The 10,893-nt window shown below is 48.8% G+C and overlaps 1 protein-coding gene across 1 annotated transcript; it reads left to right on the forward strand.

The window, feature by feature from the left end:
* The first annotated feature begins 5,411 nt into the window (after window positions 1–5,411).
* On the forward strand, window positions 5,412–7,568 carry LOC109773668 (membrane steroid-binding protein 1). Its single transcript, XM_020332377.4, has 2 exons — window positions 5,412–5,913; window positions 6,976–7,568. The coding sequence occupies exons 1-2, from the start codon at window positions 5,606–5,608 to the stop codon at window positions 7,343–7,345; spliced, it is 678 nt and encodes a 225-aa protein (XP_020187966.1). The 5' UTR covers window positions 5,412–5,605; the 3' UTR covers window positions 7,346–7,568.
* The last annotated feature ends 3,325 nt before the right edge of the window (window positions 7,569–10,893 follow it).

The raw sequence follows: 10,893 nt of genomic DNA on the forward strand, positions 1-10,893 counted from the left end.
AAGCTTGGTGAAGACAATGATTTGGTAGACCAGTTCCAACTGATGTCTCAGTTGTACATCTGGTTGAAGCGGCTAGGTATTTAAATCTGAGGACACACAGTCCCGGACACACAGTCCTCACCGTATTCTCATTGAACTAAGGTCACACAGACCTCGTCCAATCACTCGTGGTAAGTCTTCAGGTGACTTCCGAACCTTCACAAACTCGGTCACTCGGCGATCCACAATTCCTCTTGGATGCTCTAGACCAAGACGCATAACCGTCTGGAAGAAGCACAATCTTCAAAGGTAACAAGCGCCGGATCCACGCAGGATCAATCTCTTCAGTGATGCTCAATCACTTTGGGTTTGTAGGTGTTTGGGTTTGGATTTTCCTCACTTGATGATTTTCGCTCAAAGTCCTCGGAGGATGGGATGCTCTCAAATGACAAATGTAGATCAAAGAGAGAGAAGAGGCCATCTAGTTACTAGCTATGGACTTGTAGGTCTGTGGTAAACTACTCACGCTTCATCGGAAGGGTAATAGAGTTGATGTAGATGCACTCCGTGATCGAATCACCCTTCGGCAGGGTGCCGGAAAAGGCTCCAAGATGGGAACTCACGGGAACAGAGGCTTGCGGCGGTGGAAAAGTATTTTGGTGGACGCTTCTGTTGGTTTCGGAATATTTGGGAATTTATAGCGCAAGAATTAGGGTTGGAGGACTCCCAGGGGCCCACAAGCCAGGGAGGCGCCCCCTAGGGCGTGGCCTGAAGGCTTGTGGGTCCCTCGAGACTCTTCTGGCCCCCTCTCCAAGCTCCATGGATGTCTTTTGGTCCAAGAAAAATCATCGCGAAAGTTTTATTCCGTTTGATATTCCTTTTCTGTAAAACTCAAAAACAAGGAAAAAACAGAAACTGACACTGGGCTCTAGGTTAATAGGTTAGTCCCAAAAGTAATATAAAATAGCATATTAATGCATATGAAACATCCAAAACAGATAATATAATAGCATGGAACAATCAAAAATTATAGATACGTTGGAGACGTATCACCTATGTTTGTGCTTCAGGTGTGAGCAGATGCAAAGTACAGCTGTTTGGCTGTGTGCAAGTACTTGGTCTGCTCACCCCTTTCAAATGTGGTGGACTTACCACCCAATTCACAGCACACAACACACACAATCAAGAACAACAGCAGAAGAACAGGAAAAACAGAGCAATAACTTTAAAATAGGAAGATAAGCTAGGGATATGCAGCACGTAAGAACACTATTAGCATAAGTTTAAATAGCAGGGCATCCCATGCCCATGCTGGAACCCAGGGTGCTGGCCCTGGGCAAAATATGGACATGTTCACAGCATAAGATAAGTTCAAACTTAACCTAAACTACTTCAGTTCAGACTTGACAAACGAACTACATGGCCTGAGTGTTGTCGCTGACGTAGCTGTGCTTGGAGCACCGGACCTTGCAGATGTTCGAGGTGTTGGCGTTGCAGATCTGCACCTTCAACCCTAGCCCCGAGAGCCTGAAGACTAGGAGGTCCCCGACGATGATCTTGTGCCGGCGGCAGAAGTACTCCCAGCCACGCCCGAGCACCATGTGTCCCTTGAACATCTGCACCTGGACCCAGAACTCGCACCACTTGTTGGCAGAGAGACTACCGACACGAGGAGGGCCGATGACCAGCCATTGCTTCATCACCAGCCTGAAGGCAGGTGGGATGACGAGCATGGCGATGTCCTTCTGGTTATGGATCTGCACGTAGAACCTGATTGGTTGTGGTGCACCCTCCTCGTGGCCCGTCCTTGGCCCCTTGCCAGCGCCGAGCGGCGTGCTTATGTACTCCACCCTTCCAGGCACCACCGCCCTCTTCAACCACCTGTTCGTGGGGATGAGGTCCTTCGCACCCTCTGCATCGATGACAAGCTGCGCTCCTCTGCCAGCTCTGTCCCACTCCGTCTTGATTATCTTGCCAGCAAGGTGGACAACAGTTAGCAACAATGAAAGATGATCATTGGCAGCGCAAATGCCAATGAGCCAATGATCAGAGCTAGCACTGATCAATGTTAACACTAATCAGTGCTAGCAATGAGCAATGCTAACACTGATCAAAAAATAACAATGATCAGAGCAAGCAGTGATCAACGTTATCATATCATTCCAAATGCACATGCACATGCAGTGTCCTACTATGATCATGTGTGTCCTGCTACTATTTTTGGCATTCAAGTATGTCTTACTACCATGCACATGCAATGTCCTATGTTGATCATGCATTCACGTAGCCTAACAACAGCAAGAACAACATCCAACACGCTTGCACAACATACACACTATGGTAAGAACAGCATCATCACCACACAAGTATATGTGTATCATCCTATGAAGAACATCACTACACAACAAAGAGCAATGCTAAGAACAACATCATCAACAATGTGGAGTGAACAAACTAACAATGTGTCAACAACAACATCAAGAACAATGCTAAGAACATGATTCACACCAGCAAGATCAATGCTAAGAACAACACTAACACCATCAAGAAAAGTGCTAACAACAACAACAACAACAACAACAAGAACAAGAACAACAGCAAGAACAACATCAACATTACCATTTGTAGTAAACAAACTAGTATTCACCGTTATCAATCTAATCTAACACTAGCATTCAACACAAACAGCAAGAACAACATCAACACTATAAGCATGCACACAGATTCATCCCCAAAACAGTGGATTCGGGTCGAATCCGCTCGAACCGAATTGGACCGATCCACTGTCCACAATCTAATCTACCCTAAGAACCCTAACTACAAAGAAAATGGGAGATTGGAGGAGCTTACTGTGGGGGTTGCCGATGGAGCGTCAGCCGTGGAGAAAACCCCGACGGGAAGAGGGGTGCCGCCGCCTCCGAAGAAGAAGAATCGGCCATTCCGATGGCCGGTGCCGTCGACCTCGTCGCGCGCCGGCTGGACGAGGATCCCGACATCCTTGAGCTCCCCTCCCCTTGCACCGGACGCAGGGGAGAAAACCCTCGAATGGGGGTAAAAGTACCCCCATAAGAGGGGTCAGCAAAAGACAGAGCCCGCGGGTATTGAATACCCGTCGTCGTTCAGCCCAAGAAGAGGAGCTCCGGCTCCGGTGGCGGAGCCGGAGTGAGAGGCGGCGGCGCTGCATTGGCCTGTGGCGGCGACATGGTGCAGAACGGAGAGGGCACATAGATTGCCGCCGCGAGATCCCGTCTGGAGGCGGCGAGGTCCGCAATCCACCTCTCCTGGATGCGATTGCTGCCGGCGATGACTAGAGTGGGTTGGGCGCGGCGAGACGGCGGCTCTGCCATCGGAGAAACCGAACGGGCGGTGAGGTGAGGGGGAGAGAGTGTGTGTAAACTCTAAGGGTGGTGACGGGAAGGAGCGAGGGAGTTATGAGACGTCCCATCGTCTCCGTGCTTCCCCACGCGCGCAGGTGCTTGCCACGCGTGGCTAGAGCGAGCCTGGCTCGCAAAAAAGGCCGATTCGACCGTTCCTTCAGAGATAGACCCACACCCGCACAACCAAACGAACCGATTTCTTCCTGCGCGGGCTTCTTTTTCTGATGCTTACTATTGGGTAGGAAAAAAATAGCTGGAATCTTTCCATTCATATATGTTATGAGCTCCTGCTTAAGGTTCTGGGCTACGAATTCCTTCTGGCTGGACCTAATGCAGCTGAAAGTGCGTTATATCGACTAGAGGGGGGTGAATAGGCGATTTTTATGAATTCTTCACTGAGGATTTGTGGGTGAGGAAATTCCTTAGCGAAAAACTACTTGCAGCGGAATAAATACTCAAGAGTAAGCATAGCAGAACATAGGCATGGTCATCATGATGAAATGAAGACAAACACAAAGTACAGAAAGCGTAAACACAGGATAGCACAGGATGAAGACAAACAGACTGAAGAAATTGAACTGAAAAAATTAAGAAAGTCTTCTGTCAAAGTCTTCAAACACAGATAAGACAAGCACACAACACAGTAATGAAGAAATGAAAGAGTTGAGGAAATAGAACCAGTAAGCTTGGTGAAGACAATGATTTGGTAGACCAGTTCCAACTGTTGTCTCAGTTGTACATCTGGTTGGAGCGGCTAGGTATTTAAACCTGAGGATACACAGTCCCGGACACACAGTCCTCACCGTATTCTCCTTGAACTAAGGTCACACAGACCTCGTCCAATCACTCGTGGTAAGTCTTCAGGTGTCTTCCGAACCTTCACAAACTCGGTCACTCGACGATCCACAATTCCTCTTGGATGCTCTAGACCATGACGCCTAACCGTCTGGAAGAAGCACAGTCTTCAAAGGTAACAAGCGCCGGATCCACGCAGGATCAATCTCTTCAGTGATGCTCAATCACTTTGGGTTTGTAGGTGTTTGGGTTTGGGTTTTTCTCACTTGATGATTTTCGTTCAAAGTCCTCGGAGGATGAGATGCTCTCAAATGACAAATGTCAGTTTCTCTCGGAGCAGCCAACCAGCTAGTGGTTGTAGGGGCGGCTATTTATAGCCTAGGGAGTAGCCCGACATGATAAGACATAAATGTCCTTCAATGATATGATCGTTAGGTGGGTAGATATTTTGGGACAGCTGACGCATAGCACAACAACGGTCGAAAATTTGAGTATCAAATTCCTCAGGGCTATCATGTTCCTCACTGTGTAGGCAATCCGCACTGGCGAATTCCTAACTCCTGAGTCAGAACGAATTTCTCAGAGACCAGAAGAACTTCGTCTCTGTTACTGAAGATATGACTGAACTGTATGAGATTTCCAATGGCTTCACTCGAAAGGATTGGTAGGTGTAGGATTTTGAGTTAAGCATCTAATGGAAATTTTTCCTTAGTATTTTCTCGACCCCCTTTAACAGTACGGTGTTTCATATGACTCAAGAAAGAGAAAATGAAACTACGAAAACAAAAGTTTTCACGCTTCATGTTCATCAAATGAATACCAAGTTTTTAAGGTCACACCAATTTTTTCTTCACTTTCAAAGTCTTCAGAAAATCTTCAGAAATCCAAAGTCTTCAGTCGAAGAACTTCATTTTTATGGGTTGACTTTCTCTGTAAATATCAAACTCCTCATAGACTTATAGACCCGTGTACACTCATAAACACATTAGTCCCTTAACATATAATTATTCAATACACCAAAATCATTAAGGGGTACTAGATACACTTACAGCAGTCTGAAATGATAATCCAATCAGTAATACTAGCAATCAATACTATGCATAAAAGGCAGAAAATCACCGGGATATCTACTCCTAAACGTAGCGGATTCGAATCCGACCCATCTCCGAGTCCGGATTCCCCGCAAAGTCTCGTCATATGCGTACGAAGGGATTCCTTCTAGAGAACTCCGCTAGCCGCCACCGTCCTGACTGATGGGCACCCAAACCAGAAATTCTCACATACGCACCCAACCTCTCCTCTCCACCCCTTCCCCGCCCCTTATAAACTCGGAGATATTTCTTTCCACACCCTCCTCCTCTCGAGATCGAAGGCCGCGAAAAGACCAGAGTGCCCCGCCCCTCATCCCCGAAGTCTCCAAACCCCTCGTCGGAAGAGGTGAGCAAGCCTTCACGATGGCGGTGGCGGAGCTCTGGGAGACGCTGAAGCAGGCGATCTTAGCGTACACGGGGCTGTCCCCGACGGCCTTCTTCACCGCCGTGGCGGTCGCCGCCGCGCTGTACCACGTCGTGTCGGGGATCTTTGCGCCGCCGCCGCCTCCCCGGCAGCGGCCGCTCGAGGAGCCCGAGGCGCAGCCGCTCCCGCCGCCCGTGCAGCTGGGCGAGGTCGACGAGGAGGAGCTCCGGCAGTACGACGGGTCCGACCCCAAGAAACCCCTCCTCATGGCCATCAAGGGTCAGATCTATGACGTCACGCAGAGCAGGTATCTCGCTCGCCTGAAACCCTATGGTTTACTAGTATTTGTGTGAATCTGTTGTGATGCTGGTAGTACACCAGTTGACTGATTTACTGGTATTTGTATGAACTAATTGTGCAACTCATCATAATTGGGGGTTCACGATCGAGTAGGATCAAAACAGGCGCGGTAGTTTACAGTGAACTTTTAACCGGCTGGGATAGTCGGTGAACTACTTTTGGAGTAAGCAAAGCCCCTTTCTGCTGGGTACTTTTCACTTGAACAACTGTACGAATTATATTAAAGGGGTTTCTTGGCCTTTGCATTTTTTTATGTATAGTTAAATGGTTAGGCTCAATAATGCTATAAGATGTGTGGTTTCATATCTTTATCCTTTGCTATGCAAGATGTGGTTGCTGGTGGAGCACACATATCTTGTGGGAGGAGAGGAATATTAATATAACAGATCTTGGATCCATCATCCCGAGCTTTATGAGCATCTGTATCATCAGATGCTAAAAGATGGACACCAGGCCCCATGCCTTGTATGGCCGCTAAGGATTAAAGTAGTGGTCATGTGTGGGTGTGCTTGAGCCGTTGTTCGCATCGTGCTCGAGCTTCTAGTAAATTTACTTTGCTCTCTTTTATAAAAAAATTGCACGCCATTGGTGTACTCTTGAAAAAAAAGTAGTGGTCAGTATGGCTGATTCCCCAGTAAGGGATGATGCTATGCCTGGAGCTTGTTTTAAGCCATATGATTTTTGAAGCTCACCTGCAACCAAATTTATATAGCAGCTTCTTAATTCATGTTCCAAGGGCTGGGCTAGAAATAGCTAGATGAAAGAGGTCACTGTGGGATCCACCTTAGCAAAAACTTGACTAATGGATGGACACTCCCTAACTTCCAATGATACTTTTAGGTGATCTGTCGTGTTTCATGATGGATGCATAGTCATCCATGGGTTAGGATCCTCTACTGTCATATATTGTCATCATGCTCTCATTCATATGATGAATGTGTCAAGTCTCTCATATACTTCTTTTCTTCTGTTCGTATTTCTAATTATCCTTTTGACCTTTTTTCTGCAGAATGTTCTACGGACCTGGTGGACCTTATGCCCTATTCGCTGGCAAAGACGCCAGCAGAGCTCTAGCCAAGATGTCTTTCGAGCCCCAGGACCTGAACGGTGATACCTCTGGCCTCGGGCCGTTTGAGCTCGACGCCCTGCAAGACTGGGAATACAAGTTCATGAGCAAATATGTGAAGGTCGGCACCATCAAGAAGGCAGCTCCCGCAGAAGACGGCACCACAAGCACATCCCCAGAAACAAATGAAACAGTCACCGCCGAGGCAGAGACCGAGAAGGCACCCGCCACGGAGCACAAGCCGAGGGAGGTGAGCTCGGAGGAGGTAAAAGAGAAGGAAGCCACAGCCGACGCAGTCAGCGCCGAGAGCTAGAGCAATCCCATACCCCCTTGTGGTGGCAATAAATCTGTGTCATTCAGTATGTAATCTGTACCAGCACGTTGGACATGGGGATATAGTGCTGGTGCGCTGTTATTGTTAGTCGGTAAAATGGAGTGCTGGATATTACTGGGGTAGCGGGGTGTGCGTGTGCCTCCCCTTTGTTAAGCCGTCGGTTGATACTTTTGGGTGAATAATTTAGCTGTTGTCTAAAGTATCTCTGGCCTGTGTCTTGCATTTTCTTATGCGTTTGCAAATCCTCCCTCAAATCAAACAGTTGTTTCATCCAGTTTACGTGGTCTACCTGCCAACTCTAAGCCGTGAAGAATGAACAACAGAGCAAAAGTTCTTAGATGCAAATTATCTAAGTGTGCCAGACAATGATACGGGAGCCGTTCATATGTTCATCCAAAGCAGCTTTAAATGTCCCGTCACGTTTCCAATGGAATTTAAGGTGGCGGGACTTGCCGGAGGCGGCGGCGGTCTTGCTCAGAGACCACTCCTCGCTGTACTTCAGCATCTCCTTGCCGAGAAGGCGGATATAGCGCTTACTCGTCTCCGTCATTGTCTTCGACCGGTGTGAGTTCCGGGTCCTTGAGGATTTGCGGCGGCGAGACATCGGAGTCCCTCCGAGTTCGTACTCACCTGTGCCTTGAGAGGATGAACTTTCGCCGCCGAGTTAGTGGAGGATGTGCCTGCACGCCTTCGCAGCGGTTGCGTGCAAGGGGAGGGGGGAGAGGGCAGCACCTTCAACGCTAGGCGGTGGCGACTCCTTCTCCTCCTTCACGTGGCGATGGCGACTCCTGCTCCTGCTTCACGCGGCGTTCGATTTGGAGGCCACGGTTGCGCATGGGACAACAGGGAGGAGAGGAGGCCCCGTCTTCACCCGTCAGCGTGGAGGCAAATGCAGCTCCCCATTGACGCGGCGGAAAAGCGGCTCTGATGGCGGCGCTAGACCGTGGTCTTGGAGGAGCAAGCACCGAAGCATCAACTCCATTTGTGCTTCGTACTCCTCTGTCGTCGTCGCGGCCTCCGAGAGGAGGGCGGCTGCTGCGGTGGTCGTCGTTGATGCGGCTTGTCCTCCTCGTCACCGGAGGATATGACTATCTCCTTCACGGATGAGCCGATCGTCGTGGAAGAAGAGGGCTCTGGAAAGTGAGGACGGCGATGCCAAGATCTGTAGCCGGATCCGGATCTGCCTGCCGGCGCCGAGGCCCAGGAGTTGCCCGTCGCCAGTGAGTGGATGAAGAAATGAGCGGGCGTGGTGCGCGGAGATGTGGAAAGTGTGATGTGGGCGACGCCATGCTTAAATAGTCGTGGCCAGGCGGATGGACGGCCAACCCTCTTCTATGTGGTGCCGCGGCTGGAGTTGGTTTCTCGAGACGACATGTCAATGTTGAAGCGGTGTCACCCATCTAGTCGCGTCAGTCAGCGTCACCCTCCCGTCCGGTCACATTGAGCGACATCAATGCTTGCCGTTGTGGCTCTGAGCCGGCATGACGCGAGAAGCGGCACATCCATGGAAGATATCGCGGAAGAGGGTTCTGAGTGAGACTTGGGTGTCAGACGCTTACATGGAAGTTTGCTTCCGGTTTGCAGGAAAACAGATGTCCGAACCGATCTACACACGGATGAGGTATCATGTTGGATGACACAATACGCCCGGACCGCTTGATCCGATCAGATGCAGACGACTTGAGGGTCAGCATTGGACATGCCTTAAGCGGCAAGAACGGGCATGTATTTGATTAGAGAAACAACACTGTTATTGGTAATGACTTCACCACAAATGAATTTAAAAAACACTGTCATTAGTATAATGTCAATTATCCCAGCACCAAATGAAGCCCGGAGCCAGAGGTTTTCTGATGGACGTGACGCGGCAGTGCATTCGTTTAGTCCCACATCGCCCAGCCACACAGCACATGAGTCAAACGCGCAGTATAAGAGTCCCAGGGCGCAGAGGAGTTTCCACAGGAGGTGCGGCCGAGTTGGTTGGTCTGATGGTTAACGAAACCACGGCATAGAGGCACTGCAAACATCCGAGATGAGCAAACTAAGCTTGTCCCAAGTTTGCAGTCCTCGATGTCGTAGTTTTGTTTTTCCATCTATTTTTACATTATAAAATTAAAATTAAATTAGTTTTTGGGCTCATAAGGCCCAACCAATGCCAAGCTTCAAACTGTTACTGCTCACTCTCGTGAGTCACGAGCCAAGCAGAAAGCCGCTTGCTTCGTCTGAACTTTCGTGCACTCACGCAACCACACAGCAAGTCCACAACAGCAACCTCAGCACAAAAGAAAGAAAAATCAACAACACTACCACAAAACAAAAAAACTGCATCACGACTTTGCTGCGTACGCAACAGAAACTGAAGACATACCGGCCCAAAACGACCCAAGAGATGAATGGTATTTGTTTCAGATGATAAAAACTGGAGAGAAGGTCTAAAACAAATTGAATTTGCTAAGCGTATCCCGTGATGGCCCCGGTTGCAGATGGTGATGATGGCAGCGGCTGCCACCTTGTGACTGGATCGATCCGGTTATGGTAGGGCATTTCTAACCGAATCCTTTTAAAATTAGTGAAGTATATGGCAGAGTAAAATTAGTGGAATAAATTTTTACTCCACTAACTATGGCTGCATCTAGCTGATCCTTTATAGTGGGTGAAGTAAAAATTAATTTGTGTAGATTTTGTGTCCTAACCGCACAAACTTCAAACACTAGATAATACATATCTTAAAAACATTCAAATTGAAACACGCCTAACATAATCGTCATAACATAAATCTTCGTCATCGTGTTTTTCAAACTAAAACATGCGAAGTTCACCCACAAGACATCACTACAAACACAATGTTTGATCCAAAATCATCACAAACATAGTTTGTATATGCCGTGGATCGAGCCAACCAATGGTATGCACCACCACCCCCTCGGCCACCACCACTCAAATGATGTCGTCGGCGAAAAAATCAACGCCACCATCCTCTCGGCCAACATCATCACCGCCATCCTCTCGGCCACCACCATCAACACCATCACCGCCAACGCCCCCTCAGCCACCACCATCAACACTATCACCGCCACCCCCCCCCCCCCGCTTGGCCACCCCATCAACACCATCATTGCCACCACCCCCTCTCGGCCACCACCAACATTCCAAAACGTGGTTTTGGTTTGATCCATTCCGATCGTAGTATCCATGAAGATCACACACCAAACATCGCAAAGAGCAATATCCTCCTTTTGGTTGTAGTTTTGTGTGCGGCACCTTGGCACCTTCGTGCTTGCTTCGGTCACCTCCACAACCTCCTCTTCCTCGGCCACCACCTCTAGGGCCTCCTCCTCTTCCCCAGCCACCTCTTGCTCCATGCCTTGGGTGGCCTCCGAATGATCCCAAAACGAGTCGTAGTTGAGCTCATCAAGTCCAACGGCGGCCGAGGACTCCAAGGAGGCGAGGAATTCGGCCGTGTTCATCTCAGCACTACAATAAACAAAGCAAACACTACCAACAATCACTATCGGATATGAACAACA

Source organism: Aegilops tauschii, chromosome 1, assembly GCF_002575655.3.
Source record: "Aegilops tauschii subsp. strangulata cultivar AL8/78 chromosome 1, Aet v6.0, whole genome shotgun sequence".
Taxonomy (NCBI): Eukaryota; Viridiplantae; Streptophyta; class Magnoliopsida; order Poales; family Poaceae; genus Aegilops; species Aegilops tauschii.

Excerpts from the sequence above, each read along its gene's own strand:
- LOC109773668 (XM_020332377.4), top strand. The coding sequence starts at position 5,606 with ATGGCGGTGGCGGAGCTCTGGGAGACGCTGAAGCAGGCGATCTTAGCG. Across the intron at positions 5,914-6,975 it reads TATGACGTCACGCAGAGCAG|AATGTTCTACGGACCTGGTG; the intron begins GTATCTCGCTCG and ends TTTTTTCTGCAG.